General features: G+C 27.7%; 2 protein-coding genes and 2 pseudogenes across 2 annotated transcripts; all 4 read left to right on the forward strand.

The window, feature by feature from the left end:
• Window positions 1-1,354: 1,354 nt before the first annotated feature.
• LOC108684401 lies at window positions 1,355-2,432 on the forward strand (annotated as a pseudogene).
• Window positions 2,433-2,685: 253 nt separating this feature from the next.
• On the forward strand, window positions 2,686-5,356 carry LOC108684345 (annotated as a pseudogene).
• A 4,739-nt stretch (window positions 5,357-10,095) lies between these two features.
• LOC108684346 (nardilysin-like) lies at window positions 10,096-15,221 on the forward strand. Its single transcript, XM_018188611.1, has 12 exons — window positions 10,096-10,184; window positions 10,381-10,462; window positions 10,804-10,942; window positions 11,004-11,186; window positions 11,264-11,469; window positions 11,576-11,749; window positions 11,829-12,172; window positions 12,273-12,782; window positions 12,940-13,090; window positions 13,165-13,298; window positions 13,448-13,826; window positions 14,580-15,221. The coding sequence occupies exons 1-12, from the start codon at window positions 10,096-10,098 to the stop codon at window positions 15,219-15,221; spliced, it is 3,033 nt and encodes a 1,010-aa protein (XP_018044100.1).
• Window positions 15,222-17,642: 2,421 nt separating this feature from the next.
• On the forward strand, window positions 17,643-22,196 carry LOC108684347 (nardilysin-like). Its single transcript, XM_018188612.1, has 12 exons — window positions 17,643-17,728; window positions 17,928-18,027; window positions 18,369-18,482; window positions 18,556-18,757; window positions 18,825-19,033; window positions 19,139-19,318; window positions 19,412-19,752; window positions 19,843-20,340; window positions 20,531-20,675; window positions 20,744-20,874; window positions 21,049-21,427; window positions 21,576-22,196. Exons 1-12 carry the CDS (start codon window positions 17,643-17,645, stop codon window positions 22,194-22,196), a joined length of 3,006 nt encoding a protein of 1,001 aa, XP_018044101.1.
• Window positions 22,197-22,251: the final 55 nt, after the last annotated feature.

The following is a 22,251-nucleotide window of genomic DNA, read 5'->3' on the forward strand; positions in this document are numbered from 1 at the left end:
TTTTTCCATCAGGGAGCCTATCCTAGCGTACGCAGAATGTTGTAAAAAATTTTGCTACAATTATATATATATATATAATATATATTAGACATTAACCGTATTGACCTTTATTCGAGAATATGTGTAAAAGAAAGATCTTTCACTAAATGTGCTGATTCAAATGGTGTCAGGTCTATTGAAAAGGAAATTGAAAAGAATTGAAAATCATTGGACTTTTTCGGATCAAGTCGTGCTTCACAAATCGACATAATTTCGATTCTAATTTTTTGCACGTTGACATAATGCCAGTTGTGAAGAGTTGGGATAATGCGAAGAGTCAAGCTGAACATTTGCATCAGCCTGACAAATCGGAGAATGAATATAGAAGGAATATAGGTAAAACGCGAGCAAATATTCAGCAGTAAGAACGATTTCGATTACAATAGATGTGAGACATAATAAAATAGTAACTTTTTGAAAAAAATCTTAAAATGCATCTAAATTTTTTGAAATGATCGACAAAGTATATAATATTCATACTGACTCCTCTCTGATTTTATTACTGTTTGTTTTGTTTTTAAAATTTAGAGCCATCAGATTGCCAAACAGTTTAGAAGTTTTGCTAATATCCGATGAAAATTTAACAACATCTTTTTCTCGAGAAAAAAAGGTATAAAAAAGATAATTTAATTTTAGGACTTACAAATTTTTTTAGTTAACATGTTACTCAAAATTTATATTTAAAATTAATAAACTATATATAATAAACTTTAAAATCATCAAGAGATATCTATTTTCATAAAATTTAAGTAGTGTATTATCAGAAGTAATTTGATTTGAAAAATTTAATTTCCTGCAGTGCAGAAAAGTTTCCATATTTTTTTCGAATTTCCAAATTTATTTCGAAATATGTGATGCAATTCCAACTGTTTAAATATTCTGTTGATTATATTCAATTCTCCATTTAACATTACGTATAATGCGTGTGATGCATATACTCTTATATTTTTTTAAAGACAGCGTGTAGCTTATGCGTGGACGTAGGAAATTTCAGCGATCCAGAAATTCCGAACATATCATATTTCTTAGCCTATAAATATATCTGTTTTCGAAAACCCGAAATATGTTCAGAGGTATTAAAACATGATACATAAATTTAACATAAAAATTATTTATTTGTATATTTAAGCTTCGTTTTACTTAAGTATCGTTTTATTTATAGCAATGTATTACTTTTAAAAATTTTATTCATGACAATGGTGGCACTATTCATGTCTCAATGGAAAACGAGCATACAATATTTTACATTGATATCAAAGAAAACAAATTGCTTTTAGCTCTCCAAAAGTTTAGTCTATTTTTTGTTAATCCTATAATGCCAAAACATATATTTATGGAGCAACTAGATGCCATATGTAAATTGTAATCTTAATATTACTGTTGCAATTTGCAGTCTTGACATGCCATGCATATATAAAGCTTATATTATAGAATTTCAGGAAGGCTTATTTAAGGGTAAAACGAGGTACGAACGACTATTATCCTCCTTCGCACAAACTGGTCATCCAACCAACATGTTTTCTGTAGATTATTTTAAAAAATTCCACAATAATATTGATTATGACAAATTGTACAATATAATGGACAGATTTAAAAAGCGCCACTACAGCGCTCACAGAATAAAGCTAGCAATACGACTAACTTCGTTAAAATAGCGACGCAAGAATTATTTATTACATTTTATTATTATATTTTTATAGTTCTTTTGTTTATAAAATAAAGTTAAATTATAACATGATACATATTTTTATAGTCGAGTCTATCGTTGAATACAATGAAAAAATTTGTCAAAGCGTGCTTTGCTCGTGTACCAAACAACAAAAGATAATTTTCCTTCAGATCCTTTTCAAAGATAATTTTTCCTCCAGATAATTTTTCCAAATTTAAAAACGATCTCCCTTTTGATACTCCTGCTTTCCGAAAAATGTATAAAGTTAATGATGATACGGAACATTTGACACGAGTAAGTGACTAAAATTTGAGCAGATATAAAAGAATCTAAGTTTATACAAGGTAACAATTTAAATAGACTTTCTCTTTTGCAGCTAGAGATAACGTGGGCCTTGCCTTCATTCTCCGATTTTTATAAATGTAATTTATATCAATACATCCTGTGAATTATTGAATATAAAGGAAAAGGTTCCTTAATTAGTTATCTACGAAAAAAAATGTGGAGTCCTATATCAGACAATAATATGTTTTATTGTGAGACTCAACAAAATTCTTTGTACAGCTTAATAAAGATCACTATATCACTCACTTCTAAAGGACGAAAACATCTGGAAGATGTTTTAGATGCAATATTTTCTTTTATCAATTTACTGAAGACAGCAGGTCCGCAAAAAGAAATTTACAATGACTTTTGTAAGATTAGACAAAATACTTTTAGGTAAAGTAATTTTAGAATTAAATTATGTCTTTAAGATGATTAAAGAAAAAAGCCAACTACATATTTGTAGAACATCACTTTTACTTGAAGGTATTTTTAGATATATTAATTACGACAAAGAAGATATCTCTGAAGTAGAACTATTCTGTAAGAATATGCATTTCTATCCGCCGAAGGCTTATATAACTGTAAACCAGCTTGATTCGAATTATAATGCAAAAGTTATACAAAAATATTTGAATTATTTGGCACCTGAGATGGCAAATATTATGATTTTTTCAAAGGATTTTAATTGTTTCGAATTAAAGAAAGTTGAACCATGGTGGCAAACGGCATATACGGATATTGAGATACCGAAAGTGTGGATCGAACGTTGGAAAGTCATCGAGTCATTATCAGAGTTTAATTTACCGTTATCGAATATATTCCTTGCCAACAATTTTTATCTACTAAAGACACCAAACGAAAAAATTGAGAAATATCCTATAAAATTATACAATAATTCTGTGTCAGAGCTTTGGTATCACCCGGATTTTAAATGTTGTTTGCCGAAATGTTGTATGCATTTCTATTTTATTTCCCCTCTAAAACTTCAGTCGTTGAAGAAGTAAGTGCATAAAAAACGTAACAATACTATATTGTAGTAATTACTACTGTACTTGACACTATATGTATAATTTTTAACTTGTAATTACCAATATTATGATTATTATATATAATTATTTATATCTTATTGAAAAAGATGTGAATATAAATTTCAGTGGAGTTCTCATGGATATGTACTGCAGACTATTGGAACAACTATTAGCTGAAGAATTATATCCAGCTCTACAGGTTGGGTTTAAATATGATATCAGTGTCAATAGGAATGGTTTTATACTAAAAATAAGAGATCTTAATGAAACTCTGCCAGTAAGTATACATTCAAAGTGTGTTTTGGAGTTATAAATACAATTTCAAGATTGTATTTATATTGCAGCTATTAGCGAGTTTTTTTGCACATTGCATAGAGCAATATTCAAGCCTAATTATGAAGGACATATTTGAAAGTATCAAAATTTAACAAATTCAGACATATTACGACTCAGTTAGCAAACCTGAGATTTTCATCAGGTACTGACTGTTTATTATATCAAGTTTATTATATCATTTACTAAAACAATTACAAAATTCTTACGTGATCTAAAATAAATGATTGACATATTAATTAATATCATAATAATTAATATCATAAAATAAATTATATCATAATATAAATTATATTTCTGCTATTCAATCATATCTTTACTCTTGCTTCCGCGACATAGCATTATCGATACTGAATTTCGTCCATCATTCACTAATTGATATGCATACGGTTGTACAGGATATCACTTTCCAGAAGAAAGACTTCCAGAACTTTGTAAAATCCTTTACAGACCGTCTATATCAATGTTTCGTGCAAGGAAATATAACGCCGACTGCTGCGATCAAGACCGTAGAGCAATTTATTAAAATTAATAAACAATTAATTGTGGATCTTTAGATTCAAATACGATACAACAGCTTAGAAGCATTCAGATGTCTTTGGGCACAAGTTATTACAAGATTAAAAATATTAACAAATTAGATACAATTTCCACGATATCAAATTATTATCAAACCGGTGTCATCACGATTGAATTATCGACATTAATTAATCTGATAAGCGTAAGTATTAAGGGGATCCTAAAATGAAGCATGAACTCTGAGGAGATCACTATTTATTGAAAATATGCGCATCAACACATCTTAATCTACTACTGCATCAATATTTCACGCACACATATACATAATACTCATAGAATAATAACATTTTAATTAGACTTCTAAATCAAATTCTAAGAATTCCGCGTTTGTTTATTATATGAAAATTACCAGTCTGTAGACCACAATTTTGTAAGTACAGATTATAAAGCTATACATCAGCAAATGTTGTTTCGGCCATATTAAGAAGGAGTAAGAAATGGTAATGAAGATCTCAATTTAAGTCATTTTTTCCGTTCTCGATATAAATTCTCAGACACGTATGTATTGATGTGTATACTTTAATCCTGAAAAAAAATTTTTAAATCTGTAAAAGAGGGAAAAGTAAAAATGTTATATAAATATTGCGTGTAGTCGATGATATAGACAACTTAAGGATCCCCTTAAATAATATATATTGTTTTATATTTTGAATGCATCTTTAATTTATATTGATTTATTTTTAAAAGTAAATGAAATATGAATAAGATCTTTGATTACTACGATTAATTTTACCTGCACAATTATTTGCACTTGTTTGTGTACATAATGGACGATAAGATACATGAAGGTCTATTCGTTGATAAATTTATACATACCATAGTCGACGTTAGAGACATTCACGGAATTCTAGGATATTATATTACTATTTGCACTGAGACAGATAAATACACAACCGAGTACGTTGATAAGAAGATCAACGAATTTTTGAGATGGTTTAAAAACGATTTAGAAAAGCTCACAGAGGAATTGGATATTTACAAAGAAATGTTCCTAAAATCTAGGACACATGACAATACCGATCTTGAAGACGAAGTTGAAAGAAATTGGAAGGTGATTGTGAAGTGTACTTACATATTTGATTTTCGCGGACAGGAAATACTTGCTCTAAAGAAAATAAATGTTAATAAGCTGAAGGAATGGTTTGCAGACCACATATCGAATGAAAATAATTTTAGAAAATTGAGTTTACATATTGTAGGATCTATTCCCAAAAAAGCGAAATACGTTCATTTGGAATACATAAACGACGATCATCAGCAATACAAGCCAAATAAAAATCATTATATTACTAAAGTAAAAGATTATAAGAAAAATCTCTTTATGTTTCCAACTAAACGTTTGAACAAATCCTCTCAGAGCACAGAATATGTAACACATTAACGATTTAATAATATAATAAAAATGAAATTATAACTTGTATTGTCTTATGATAATGAAGTTTTTTTAATGATTAAATGATTAAATTTAAGCTTTTTCGCATAGCAACTGCGCAATAAACTAATGCGAAAATTTGTTGCAATTACATTTATTATACTTCTATATTCTTTCCGATAAGCCATTACGAATAATAATAGCTGTTATTATTCTATAGCTGTTATTGTAACAGCTATAGAATTTTGCATTTTGCTACAGAACTAGAATATTCGAAATTAATAGAACTAAATTTTCTCATGTTAATTAGAATTGTTAGTTTTATATATGAAAAACTTTTCTATACATACTTTTCTTTAATAAGAAAATATAAACAGATATATAATAGAAACATATTATAAGTAATTGTAATAACTAAACAAAAACGTATACAGTAATAATAATAGAGGATGCTAGTTAGGAAGTAAAGTACTTGCTCAGGATATAATTTTCCATATTTTTTATTTGTATTCTAAACACGATAAAATATTTTCAATAAAATATCTCTCTTATTCTCTTTCTCTCTCCTCTCATTCTCTTTCCTCTCCTTGTATAAAACATTTTTATATTTAACTTAACTGATTTAAAATTCATATTTTTCTACAAAGGCCGCACACTAATTGAGCAAGACTTTTCTATAAACTGAACGAAGGATCTTACAAATTATTACTTTTGTGTGTGCATAAGGATGGTGTAGGAATTGGATTTTTAAAAAATTAATGAAATAATATATATCTTTTAATAATATATTTATACTCTCGAGAAAAAGAGGAATTTTTAAATTTTTAAATTTAACTTCTTTTTTTTAAGTCAATTGCTCCATTTCCCGTTATTTCGGAAAAGAAAATTTTACAATTCGGCGACAGTTGGCGGACATAAAAAAACAGGCAGAGCTTTTAAAATCTGTTAACAAGTAATATACAATATAAATATTTTAAATTAATGCAACATTCATTAAGGGTGGGTTTCAAGTTTTATATCTTAAATATCTTAAATATCTTAAATAAACATCATATATATCCTTTTCATTTTACATTCTTTCCAATAGTTTCATTATACTCGTACATTTGTAACGCTTACATTTGCAAACATTTATTATTTATAATAATATTATGAATAATCAAAAAATATTTATATTTTTAAATTATCTCTAGGCCTCTTCCAGAACCCTAATTATAAAAATTTGTTTAAAGTTGGACAACCTCCACTAGATACTTTATTTTTTTCAGTTAAACTCCATGTATATTGTTCATTTATTTCTTTTTAAAAACAGAAGGAAAAATTAACAATTGATATGAGTTCAATTTCATTTACCGATGATTCATATTCAATACAGCATTATAAAGTATTTCTAAAAAAGAAATTAGATTGATTTTTTTAAACACATTCTATTTTTAAGGGAGCATATACACATAGAGGTGGTAAAAAATCGATATTTTTAAAAAATATTTTTAAAGTACAATACCTTAAAATACATTTTTGCAGATTTATCCGACGAAAAAAGTAGTCACACAAAATTATAGACAAATAGGTTTGAACTCGTTGAAAACGACAGATAGGCGCGCCTGTGACAAAATAGTTCAAGTTCACGTAGGTCAAAAAAGTATCTTCCTTTTTTTCTCTCTAATGTCTTCATTATATTTTGTAATAGTATTTCTTAGATCTGCGATTAATGATACGAACGGTTGGTTAGGTATAATAGACAGGCAATTATAGATGGATCTTATTTAAAGTTATCAATTTTAAATAATACGTTAAGACGTTAATAAGCTCAGTGAGATTATGATATTTTAAAATAGTATTTAAATATAAGAACAGATCGATTTTTATATTAAATATAAGAACTGCATACATAATACATTAACTTGTTTGCTGGACCATTTGCTCTCAGATCAGTGGGAAAAAGACAAATTAGTATATCGTATATCGACTTCTGTTCGAAAGCAAATGGCTTAACGGAAAAAGAAGCCGTATCGTACAGAATGCTGATTAAAATCGTCTTTCAGAAACGACTTAATATTGGTAATATTTTCATCGGATCGTATTATATCGACCGAAATAATGCAAGGAGGTAGAAATAATAAGAGTTGTCAAGTCTAAAAACTCTCGTTAAATTGATGAATGACAACAAAAAATATAGATGAGACGAAAGAAATACCGATCAGTAATGTGCACGATTTTGATTGAAATAAGCGTGAGAAATACTATGAAAATAATTTTTTAGAAGGAACAATATAATGTATTTTTTATTGATAAATGCAGGAATTAAATTTTTTTAAATAATAATATGCACAACATTCTCATTGACGTTTTATTTTATGAATATTTTACTTTGTCTTTTAAATTTAGAGCCAATAGATTACCCAATGATTTAGAAGCTAATATCCGATGAAGATTCAAAGAAATGCTCTTCTCAAGATATGAAAAATAAAAAACGAAATAATTTAATATGCATTTTAGGATATACCTTACATCAATTTTTTTATTTACTTTATTACTAAAATTTATTAAAATTGTAATATATCAAAGACGGGTCTCACAAAAGATATCTATCTTTTCAACATTTAAATGTATTATTAAAAGTTTCGATTCAAAAAAGATTGATTTTCTTCATTAACTGTAAAATAATTTTTCATTATTTAATTCCAAAACTATTACTGAATTTTGAATCATTTACAAGTCATTCTATTAATTGTTTTCATTGCTCCATTTAATATTCAGTATGTGTTATGATTGATAAGTACATAAATATATTTTTTTTAATAGGCAGCATGTTGCTTATGTGTGAGAATAGGAACGTTCAAAGAGCCAGCAAAATTTCCAGGTATATCATTTTTCTTCGAGTATATTCTTTTGACAGAATTTAAAAAACATTACCAAGTATTAAAAATATGATATGTATAAATTTGATATAAAATTTATTTATTTGTATATTAAATTGTTTAAATCACCTTACTTGCAGAAATATGATTTAGAAAAACTCACTCATAAACATGAAGGCAGCTTATTACTTATTTGATTAAGAATATTGTAATTTATCTTTGCTATTCAAGAGAAACACTTTTTATTATTCATTTTGCTAAATTTCTCACTAACCTCTACCGAAAAAAGATTTATGCAGAATCGAAACGACATAAAAAAAAAATAGATTATATTCATAATACTATTGTTGCAACTTGAAATCTTAAAATATCGCATTTATGTAGAATTTCAGACAGCTTTAAATTTTGCCAAAGAGAACAGAGTTCAGCAATTACAACTTTTTTCCTTTACGCGAACTGATCATCGAATCAATAAGATCACTAAGGATTATCATATTATAAAAGAGCACAAAAATTTGGATTACACGAAATTATTTGAAGACACAAATTTAAAGAGCGTCATTATAGTGCTCGCAGAATAAAGCTGGTTACACAGTTAATTTTGTTAAAATTGCGACAAACAATTAATTACTTTTACAGTATAAAGTTTATTTATTTCAAAAACAAGCTTAAAATTTATAACATAGTACATCTTTTTATAGGCAAGATTACCGCTGAATACATTGGAACAATATGTCATAACTGACATATACAAAACAACTACGTGTTTTGTTAATATATCAACTAATGAATTATCTCCTGAACTCTACCGAATTAATAAAAAATGATGTTCCGCCGCTTTTCAAGAAATGTATAAAATTTCTACTTCGAAACATGTTGGACAAGTATGTCACTAAAAATTAACCAAGTCGAAAAAAGTCTATGTTTATACTATGCTTAAAAATATAAATATATAGAATAAAATTTGACTTTTGCAGCTAGAAATAACATGAGCCATGTCTTCGCTATTTGCTTTACATAAAAATAAACCATATCGATATATTTCGTGGCTTATTGGACAGAAAGAAGGAAAAGATTTCCTAATTAGTTATCTACGCAAAAAAATATGGAATGTTCTATTCCTTTCAACAACGACTGCGTCGATTAGTTCTAAATCGCACGCTCTTCCATCTCGGCGTGCATTCAGATAAATTGTTACAAATCGTATGGAACACATATGGAATCTCTTTTATAAGCCATACCTAAGTTTTAAGTCTTAATCTGTAAAGAATTGACCAATTACAATGGAATATGAGAAGAATAATCGACTATATTTGATCAAAGTTTAGGTATTGACATATTGCAAAAAAAAAGTCCATTATGCCAATAATCATAATACGATAAATCAATATTCATAGCTAATTTCTTATTTCAATTAATAATTCTTATTTTAATTAGTAATATCTTAAAATACTATAATGCTACAAATCCTAATAATGTTAATAATGCTAATAATGCTGCAAATGCTAATAATTAGCAATATTTTAAAATGCAAGAATGTTTTATAATAATTTAAGACTTAAATAACAATTTAAGAGTTAGTTTTAAACGGACTATGAATACCAAATCTCTAGATCACTATGTAAACAGCACAAATAAATAAACATCTAAAACCTCTATGTATATATATATATATATTTATATAACATATATTAGACATTAACCGTATTGACCTTTATTTGAGAATATGTAAAAGAAAGAAGATCTTTCAGTAAATGTGCTGATTCAAATGGTGTCAGGTCTATTGAAAAGAAAATTGAAAAGAACTGAAAAACATTGGATTTTTTCGGATCAAGTCGTGCTTCACAAATCGACGATTTCGATTCTAATTTTTTGCACGTTGACATAATGCCAATTGTGAAGAGGGATAAAGCGAAGAGTCAAGCTGAACATTTGCATCAGCCTGACAAATCGGAGAATGACAAGAGGGAATATAGGTAAAAACGCGAGCAAATATTCAGTAGTAAGTAGTAAGCACGATTTCGATTACAATAGACGTGAGACATAATAAAATAGTAACTTTTTGAAAGAAATCTTAAAATGCATCTAAATTTTTTGAAATGATCGACAAAGTATACAATATTCATACTGACTTCTCATTTTATTACTGTTTGTTTTGTCTTTAAAATTTAGAGCCATCAGATTGCCAAACAGTTTAGAAATTTTGCTAATATCCGATGAAAATTTAACAACATCTTTTTCCCGAGAAAAAAAGGTACAAAAAAGATAATTTAATTTGTATTTTAGGACTTACAAATTTTTTTGTAAATTAACATGTTACTCAAAATTTATATTTAAAATTAATATTAATAAACTATAATAAACTTTAAAATCATAAGAGATAACTATTTTCATAAAATTTAAGTAGTATATTATCAGAAGTGATTTGATTTGAAAAATTTAATTTCCTGCAGTGCAGAAAAGTTTTCATAAATTTATTTCGAAATGTGTGATACAATTTCAACTGTTTAAATGTTCTGTTGATTATATTTAATTCTCCATTTAACATTACGTGTAATGCGCGTGATGCATATACTCTTATATTTTTTTAAACAGGCAGCGTGTAGCTTATGCGTGGACGTAGGAAATTTCAGCGATCCACCAGAATTTCCGGGCATATCATATTTCTTAGCCTTTGAATATATGTTTTTTCGAAAACTCGAAGAGGTACTAAAACATGATGCAAAAATTTATCGTTAAAAATATTTATTCATATATTCAAGTATCGTCTTATTTGTAGCAATGTATTACTTTAGAAAATTTTATTCATGACCATGATGGCACTACTCATGTCTCGGTGGAAAACGAACATACAATATATTACTTTAATATCAAAGAAAACAACTTGCTTTTAGCTCTCCATAAGTTTGGTCTTTTTTTTATTAATCCTATAATGCCAAAACATATATTTATGGAGCAACTAGATGCCATAAAAAATCGTATAAATTTTACTCTTAACATTGTCATCGCAATACTTGCAGTATTGATATGCCATATTATATAGAACTTATTATAGAATTTCAGGTAAGTTTATTTAATGGCAAGTCGAGATACGAACAACTATTTTCCTCATTCGCACAAATTGGTCATCCAGCCAACATGTTTTCTGTGGACCATTTAATAAAATTGCGTAATAATATAGATTGCGATAAATTGTATAAGATGCTGGATAGATTTAAAAAGCGCCACTATAGCGCTCACAGAATGAAGCTAGCAATACGGGTAATTTCGTTAAAATTACGATACAGGGTTATTTATTATTTATAGATTTATGATTCTTTTATTTATAAAATAAAGTCAAATCATAACATGATACATATTTTTATAGTCGAGACTATCGTTGGATACAATGGAAAAATTTGTCAAAGCGTACTTTGCTCGTATACCAAACAATCTAATGCCTCCAGATAATTTTTTCAAATTTAAAAACGATTTCCCTTTTGATACACCCGCTTTCCGAAAAATGTATAAAGTTCATGATGATACAGAACATGTGACACGAGTAAGTATTTGAAAAGATATAAAAGAATCTAGATTTATGCAACATAAAAATTCATATAAATAAACTTTCTCTTTTGCAGCTGCAAATAACATGGGCTTTGCCTTCGTTTTCTGATTTTTATAAATGTAATTCATATCAATATATCTCATGGAGTATTGGATATAAAGGAAAAGGTTCCTTAATTAGTTATCTACGAAAAAAAATGTGGAGTCCTACATCAGACAATAGCATGTTCAATTGTGAGAGTCAACAAAACTCTTTGTACAGCTTAATACAACTCACCATAGCACTCACTTCTAAAGGACGAAAACATCTGGAAGATGTTTTAGATGCAATATTTTCTTTTATCAATTTACTGAAGACAGCAGGTCCGCAAAAAGAAATTTACAATGACTTTTGTAAGATTAGACAAAATACTTTTAGGTAACGTAATTTTAGAATTAAATTATGTCTTTAAGATGATTAAAGAAAAAAGCCAACTATATATTTGTAGAACATCACTTTTACTTGAAGGTATTTTTAGATATATTAATTACGACAAAGAAGATATCTCTGAAGTAGAACTATTCTGTAAGAATATGCATTTCTATCCGCCGAAGGCTTATATAACTGTAAACCAGCTTGATTCGAATTATAATGCAAAAGTTATACAAAAATATTTGAATTATTTGGCACCTGAGATGGCAAATATTATGATTTTTTCAAAGGATTTTAATTGTTTCGAATTAAAGAAAGTTGAACCATGGTGGCAAACGGCATATACGGATATTGAGATACCGAAAGTGTGGATCGAACGTTGGAAAGTCATCGAGCCATTACCAGAATTTCATTTACCATCATCGAATATATTCCTTATCAACAATTTTCATCTATTAAAGACGACATCAAACGAAAAAATTGAGAAATATCCTGTGAAATTATATAATAATTCTATATCGGAGCTTTGGTATCACCCGGATTTTAAGTTTTGTTTGCCGAAATGTTGTATGCATTTCTATTTTATTTCCCCTTTAAAACTTCAATCGTTGAAGAAGTAAGTAGCATAGAAAGTATAACAATATTATATTTTAGTATTACTGTACTTGACATTATATGTATACCAATTTTTAATTTATAATTACCAATATTATGATTTTTATATAAATATTTACATCTTATTGAAAAAAATGTGAACATTCATGATATTTCAGTGGAGTTCTCATGGATATGTACTGCAAACTACTGGAACAGCTATTAGCCGAAGAATTATATCCAGCTCTACAGGTTGGGTTTAAATATGACATCAGTGTCAATAGAAATGGTTTTACACTAAAAATAAGAGGTTTTAATGAAACTCTGCCAGTAAGTATACGTTTAAAGTGTGCTTGGTGGAGTTATAAATAATTTCGAAATGTATCATTGTATTTATATTGCAGCTTTTAGCGGTTTTTTTTGCACATGGCATGGTGCAGTATTCAAGCCTAATTACGAAGGACATATTTGAAAGTACCAAAATTCAACAAATTCAGACATATTACGACTCAGTTAGAACATCTAAGATTTTCATTAGGTACTAACTGTTTATTATATCAAGCATTATTACAACAATTACAAAATTTTTACATGACTAAAATAAATGATTAATATATTAATTGTAACAATTGATATCATAAAATAAATTACATTTCTGCTAATCAATATCTTTACTCTTGTTTCCAGCGACATGGCATTATCGATATTGAAACTCGTCCATCATTCACTAATTGATATGCACACCGCTCTACAAAATATCACTTTGAAAGACTTTCAAGACTTTGTGAAATCCTTTACCAATTGTCTATACATTCAATGTCTCGTGCAAGGAAATATAACGCCGGCTACTGCGATCAAGACTGTACAGCAATTTATTAAAATAATTAATTGTAAACCTTTACATCCAGATACGATACAACAATTTAAAGGCACTAGGATACCTTTGGGTATAAGCTATTACAAAATTAAAAATATCAACAGATTAGATGCAATTTCCATGATATCAAATTATTATCAAATTGACGTTACCACGATTGAATTATCGACATTAATTAATCTGATAAGCGTAAGTATTAAGAGGATCCTCAAGTGAAGCGTGAACTCCGAGGAGATCGCTACTTACTGAAAAAATGCGACGCATCAACACATCTTTATGTACTTTATGTACTATTGCACCAATATTTCACGCATACATATACATAATTTCCAAACATATATTTAATTCATAAATTTCCCTTGAATAATAGTATTTTAATTAGATTTTTAATTCAAATTCTAAGAATTCCGCGTTGTTTATGTAAACTATTACCCAGTGAGAAATGATAATGGAATCGACATTGAATTGATGTCGATTCCATTAATCATTGGACCACAATTTCATAAGTACATATTGCAAAGCTTTTCAAACAAATGTTTCGATGTTGATAACATATTGGATCATAAAAAATGATAAAGAAAATCTCAATTTAAATCCTTTTTTTCAGTATAAATACTATATCTTACAAACACATATTAATGCGTATACTTTAATCCTGGAAAAGAATTTTCAAATTTGTAAGAGAAGAAAAAAATTATATAAAAAATATATAATTATAAAAAAATTATTGCGTTTAGTCAGTAATATATACAACTTAAGGATCTCCTTAAATAATATATACATATTGTTTTGTATATTTTGAATGCGTAGAATATTTTATGCGTAGAATCTTTTATATATATTCTTTTATTTATTTTCAAAAGTTAATAAAATATGAATAAGATCGTTGATTATCACGATTAATTTTACCTGCACATCACATTCACTTACACTTGTTTTCAGTATATAATGACTCATAAATTACACGAGGGTCTACGCACTGATAAGTTTATATATATCACAGTCGACGTTAGAGACATTGACGAAATTCTAGGATATTCCATTACTGTTTGCATTCACGCAGATAAATGCACAACTGAATACGTTGATAAGAAAATCGACGATTTTTTGAGATGGTTTAAAAACGATTTGGAAAAGCTCACAGAAGAGGAATTGGATCTTTACAAAGAAATGTTCCTAAAATCTAGATCACATGACGATGCCAATCTTGAAGAGGAAGTTGAAAGAAATTGGAAGGTGATTGTTAAACGTACTTACATATTTGATTTTCACGAGCAGGAAATACTTGCTCTAAAAAAAATAAATGTTAATAAGCTGAGGGAATGGCTTGCAGACCACATATCGAATGAAAGTAATTTTAGAAAATTGAGTTTACATATTGTAGCATCTATTCCCAAAAAAGCGAAATATGTTCATTTGGAATACATAAATGATGATCTTCAACAGTACAAGCCAAATAAAAATCATTATATTACTAAAGTAAAAGATTATAAGAAAAATCTCTTTATGTTTCCAACTAAATGTTCGAACAAATCCTCTCAGAGCACAGAATATGTAACACATATTAACGATTTAATAGTATAATAAAAATGAAATTATAACTTGTATTGTCTTATGATAATGAAGTTTTTTTAATGATTAAATGATTAAATTTAAGCTTTTTATTTTCGCACAGCAACTGCGCAATAAACTAATGCGAAAATTTGTTGCAATTACATTTATACTTCTATATTCTTTCCGATAAGCCATTACGAATAATAATAGCTGTTATTATTCTATAGCTGTTATTGTAGAATTTTGCATTTTGCTACAGAACTAGAATATTCGAAATTAATAGAACTAAATTTTCTCACGTTAATATTAGAATTGTTATTTTTATATATGAACGATACTTTTTTTAAGAAGAAAATATAAACAGATATATAATAGAAACATATTATAAATAATTGTAATAACTAGACAAAAACATATACAGTAATAATAATGAAGGATGCTAGTTAGGAAGTAAAATACTTACTCAGCATATAATTTTCCATATTTTTTATTTGTATTTTAAACACGACAAAATATTTTCAATAAAATATGTCTCTCACTCTCTTTCTCTTTTCTCTCCTTATTCATATAAAACATTTTCATACTTAACTGATTTAAAACTTATATTCTTTCACAAAGGCTGCATACCAGATGAGCAAGACTTTTCTATAAACTGAGAATCCTACAAACACTTTATTTTTATATATGCATACGTATTGTGTAGGAATTGGATTTTAAGAAAATTATTGAAATACTAAATATATATTTTTTAATAATATATTTATACTCTCGAAAAAGGGAGGAAATTTTTAAATTTAATTGCTTTTTAAGTTGCTCCATTTCCTATTCTTTCAGAAAAGAAAATTTTGCGATTCGGCGACGGCTGACGAGCATAAAAAAACAGACAGAGCACTTGCTTCTAAAAATCAGATTTAGTAACTATTAATAAGTAATATATAAATATTTTAAATTAATGTAGTATCCATTAAGGGTGGGTTTTGAGTTTTATATTTTAAGTAAAAAACATTATATATATTCCTTTTTTCTCTATCTTTCCAATAATATTATATATATTTGTAACTCTTATACATTTTCAAATATTTATCATTTCAAAATCAACAATATAAATAATCAAAATATATTTATATTCACAAATTATCTCTAAGTTTTTTCCAGAATCCTTTGATAATTATAAAAATTTGTTTAAAGTTGACCTCTAATAGTTACTTCTATTTTTTTCAGTTAAACTCCATGCATATTGTTCATCTATTTCATTTAAGAACAGAAGGAAAAATTAATGATATAAGTTCAACTCAATTTGCCAAAGATTCTCGTTCAACATAGCATTATAGTTCTAAAAAAAAAAATTAGGCGTGATTCTTTAAATACAATCTGTTCTTAAGAGGGCATACATGTCTTTATTTATCACTTATTTACCAAAGATGTTAAAAAATCTTTTTTTTTTAAATATTTTTAAAGTATAATATACTTGAAAACGTTTTTGCAGATTTATCCAATGAAAAATAAAAGAGAAAATACACGATATTATAGACGGGTAAGTTTGAGCTCTTGGAGACGGCAGGCATGCCTGCGAGAAAACAGTTCAAGTTCGCGCAGGTCAAAAAAGGGTCTTTCTCTATTCATTGTATTTTCTAATAGTATCTCTCAGAACTGCATTTTAAAATACGAACGGTTGGTTGGGTATACATAACAGTCTTGTCTGGAAGAGCAACTGAAAAGGTTGAAAAAAAGGTTAGCAAAGAAAAATATGAATCGAATCGTAAACCGAATGTAGCTGAACATTTAGAACTTACAGTGAGATATATGTGAGATATATGATATTTGTCGAAAGCGAGAAAGAGAGTTCTAGAGCAGCTTAGTGCAGGAACAAAAAACAGACCAAATAGTATGCTCTCTGTTTCGTTCAACTGATCATTATCAGACGTGTGTCGTTAGAAAGGTTTAAACCGAAGTACGCTTTTTTACCTCGATGTGTAATTCGATCAAATTTCAATCGCTTGTCGCATATATAGAACCTCTTTCTTTATATCTAACAACAATGAAATAATTACTTAAACAATCAATAGGCAGACAATTATAGATGTATCTTATTTAAAGTTATCCATTTTAAATAATACATTAAGACATTAATAAGGATCAGTAATTGGTTTATGATATTTTAAGATAGTATTTAAACGATATTAAATATAAGAACAGATCGCGTATATAATACATTAACTGACTTGCTGGACCAGTTTGTTCTCAGACCAATGGGAATAATACAAGTTAGTAAACATCTACGACTTACACTTATCATGTACACAAGTTAGTCCTATATTGACTTCTGTTTGAAAGCAAGTGGCATAACGGTAGAAGAAACCATATCAGTCAGAGTACTGATTAAAATCGTCTTTCAGAAACGACTTAATATTGGAAATTCTTTCATCGAATTGTATCATATCGACCGAAATAATGCAAGAGGGTGGAAACAATAAAAGTGGTCAAGTTGAATATCTAGAAACTCCCATCAAATCGGAGAATGACGAGAAGGAATATAGGTGAGAAATACCGATCAACAATGTGCATGATTTCAATTAATAAGCGTGAGAAATACTATGAAGATAATTTTTTAGAAGAAACAATATAATATATTTCTTATTGATAAATGCAGGAATTAAATTTTTTTTAATAATAATATGCACAATATTCTCATTGACGTTTTATGAATATTTTGTTTCTTTTGTCTTTTAAATTTAGAGCTATTAGATTACCAAATGGGTTAGAAGTTTTGCTAATATCCGATGAAGATTCAAAGAAATGCTCTTCTCAACATCAAGAAATGAAAAATGAAATGAAGGTAACTAACGAAATAATTTAATGTGAATTTTAGGATACCTTACATCAATTTTTTTACTAACTTTATTATTAAAATTTATTAAAATTGTAATATATCAAAGGCGAGTCTCACAAAAGATATCTATCATTTCAAGATTTAATTGTATTATTAAAAGTTTCGGTTTAAAAAAATGATTTTCTTCACTAACTATAAAAGAATTTTTCATTATTTCCAAATGTGTTACTCAATTTTAAATCATTTACGAGTCATTCCATTAATTGTGGATGTTAATTTCTCCATTTAATATTCAACATGTATTATGCGTAATACATATATAAATATAATATATTTTTTTAATTTAGGCAGTATGTTGCTTATGTGTGAGAACAGGAACTTTCAAAGAGCCATCAGGATTTCCAGGCATATCATTTTTCTTTGAGTATATTCTTTTGACTGAATTCGAAAAACATTGCCAAGTACTAAAAATACGTACAAATTTTATATAAAATTTATTTGTATATTAAATTGTTTAAATTATCTTACTTGCAGAAATATGATTTAAAAACACTTACTTATAAATATGGAGGCAGCTGTGATTGCTTATTTGATTACGACGAATATACATTATCGTTTATCTTTGATATTCAAGAGAAACACTTTTTATCAGTTCTCATTCATTTTGCTGAATTTTTCACTAACCCTCTACCGGAAAAAGATGCATTTATGCAGAATCGAAACAACATAGAAGACGGTAGATTATACTCATAATACTGTTGTTGCAACTTGCAATCTTAAAATATCGTATTTACGTATTGTAGAATTTCGGAGAGCTTTAAATTTAGCCAAAATCAGAGTTCATCAACCACAACTTTCCTCCTTTACGCGAACTGATCATCCAATCAATAAGACTATTGAGGATCATATTATAAAAGTGCACGAAAATTTGGATTGCACGAAATTATATGAAGAGCTACACAAATTCAAAGAACGCCATTATAATGCTCACAGAATAAAGTTGGTTATACAGGTAATTTTGTTAAAATTGCGACAAACGATTAATTATTTTTGCAGTATACAGTTTATTTATTTCAAAAACAAGTTAAAATTTATAACATGGTACACCTTTTTATAGGCAAGATTACCGCTGAATACATTGGAACAATATGTCACAACTGACACGTGTTTTGTTAATATACCAACTAACGAACTATCTCTGGATGACTCTACCGAATTAATAAAAAATGATGTTCTTTTTGATACCGCCGCTTTTCAAAAAATGTATAAAATTTTTACTTCGAAACATATTGGACAAGTATGTGATTAAAATTTAATCAAATCGAAAAAAATTTATGTGTATACTATACGTAAAAATATAAATATGTAAAATAAAATTTAACTTTTGCAGCTAGAAATAACGTGGGCTATGCCTTCGCTATTTGCTTTATATAAAAGTAAACCATATCAATATATTTCATGGCTTATTGGACATGAAGGAAAAGGTTCCCTAATTAGTTATTTACGCAAAAAAATGTGGAATGTTACCGTTTCTAATGAGGAAATTTGTTACAATATACATACTATCGCGTATAGCTTAATCAAGATTAATATAGATCTCTCTAATGAAGGAAAACGACATGTAAAGGAGATTCTAGATACGATATTTTCCTATATCAATTTGTTAAAAAAGAAAGGTCCGCAGAAAAAAATTTACGACGAGTTTAATAAGAGATCAAAAAATATTTTTAGGTAAACTAATTTTAGAAATAAATTGATATATGAAATATAATTGAAAAAATAAAATATTCGTGAAAAACATCACTTATACTTGGATTTTAGATATTTTAAGGAAGAGAATCCAAGAGATAATGTGAGCAGTTTATGTATAAATTTGCATCAGTATCCGTCGCGCGATTATCTAACTGGAAGCAAGATTCATTTTGAATATGATCCAAAAACTATAACAAATATTTTGAATTATTTGACGCCTGAGACTGCAAATATTATGATTTTCAACAAGGACTTTGATATGGAATTAGATAAAGTCGATTCATGGTCGAAAGCAGAGTACACAGATATCAAGATATCACAGGAATGGCTCGAACACTGGAAAACCGTCGAGCCATTACCAGATTTTCATTTACCAGAGAAAAATATATGCCTTCATATTGAACATTCTTTAGATTCATTGCCAGCAAAAGTTTCAAAATATCCTATAAAATTATATAGTGATAGTATATCAGAAATTTGGTACCGTCCGGATCCCAAGTTTCGTTTGCCAATATCTTATATGTATACACATTTTATTTCTTCCGTAGGACTTCAGTTACCGGAGAAGTAAGTAATGTAGGATAATGTATTATAATAATATTATATTGTGTAGTATTACTGTGTGTAGAGTAATACTTGTGTAGTATTACTCTAAATACACTCTAATTTCTAAGTTAGAATTATTAATAACAATTTCTATAATTTTTTATTTGCATCTTTTATTTTTAAAAAATTTTTCTTGTTAATAATATTTCAGTGCCGCTCTCATGACAGTGTACTGCAACATAATAAAACTGCTAGTGGTGGAAGAATTATATCCAGCTGTAGAAAGTGGGTACACTTATGACATCAGTGTTAGTGAGAAAGGAATTATAACAAAAATATCCGGACCTATTCCCATCGTAAGTATATATTCAAAGCATGCGTCAAAGTTTCAAAATATATTATTTTTATTTTATTTATATTGCAGACATTATTGTTAATTATAACAAAATACATGATGGACTATTCAAATATTACGAAGCAAATGTTTGAAATAATCAAAGATCAACAAATTGCTATCTATAACGACATATTTACTAAACCAGAGGAACTCGCTAAGTACTGGCTATTTATTGTCAAATAATTGCAACAATATTATGAAATTTTTACATAACTAAAAGAAATTATTAATAGATATTAAATAAAGAATTAATTTTGTAAAATACATTATAATAAATGTTATATTTTTTGCCAATTAGACAATAATAAATATATCTTTAATCTTTTTTACAGGGATATGAAATTATGGATACTAAAGTTAGTCCATTGTACATACGTAGATATGCACAATGCTCTACGAAATGTCAATTTTGAAGAATTCCAAAGTTTTGCAAAATTTTTTACCAATCGTCTATACATTCAATGTCTTATGCAAGGCAATATAACGGAAGATTCTGCGATCGAATTTATATATAAGTGTGTTTCAACACTTAAATGTGACTCTTTACATTCTAGTATGATGCAACCAAATAGAGTCTTTCAGTTACCCTTGGGCACAAGTTATTGTAAATTGAAAAATATCAGTAAACATGATCCAACTTCCGTTGTGATAAATACTTATCAAATTGATGCCACGTCAATTGAGTTATCAGTGTTAATGAGACTAATGATCGTAAGTATTAAATAACATGATTTTATATGAAATTTTAGGTGTTTATTCATCTATTTTTAAATAAAATAAAATAAAATCTGAGTAATTTCTTAGATTGTTGCGATTAATTTTGTCTCTCCAAGTTATATTCATTCGCACGGTTTTTCAGATGATAATGGAAAAACAATTGTCACTAAAATGTCGATCAATCCAAAATAATTTTATACAACATATTTCATGCGACTATATGGATGTCGATGGAATTTTAGAATATTCTATTAGTGCCACTCAATCAGTGGCAAATAAATCACAGACAACTGAGCTTATTAAGGAATGCATCGATAGATTTCTGGATTTTTTAAAAGAAGTTTTGGATGAATTCTCAGAAAATGATTTAGATAATGTTAAGGAAAGATTAAGAATATTTAAGCAACATGCTGATATAAATATTGAAGAAGAAATTAATAGAAACTGGTATGAGATTATGAAGTGTCAATACATATTTGACAGACACGAGAGAGAAATATTTGCATTAAACAACATAAAAATAAACGAACTAAGAGAATGGTTTAATAAGTACATGTGGAACGAAAATTATATGAAAAAATTGAGTATACATGTTATAGGAACTGATTCTAACGAAACGCAATCCATTACTTTGAAATATATACTCGATGAACATCAATATAAGAACATTGAAGAAAATTATATTATTAAAGTAGAAGAATACAAGAAAAAACTTTTTGTTTATCCAGTAACTGAGAGACAATCGATTTATGGTGCAGAATAAGTGACATTTTTACACAATAATAATATAAAAATATAAAATTATAAATTATAATTCT

The sequence above is a fragment of the Atta colombica genome, unplaced genomic scaffold (genome assembly GCF_001594045.1).
Source record: "Atta colombica isolate Treedump-2 unplaced genomic scaffold, Acol1.0 scaffold134, whole genome shotgun sequence".
Taxonomy (NCBI): domain Eukaryota; kingdom Metazoa; phylum Arthropoda; class Insecta; order Hymenoptera; family Formicidae; genus Atta; species Atta colombica.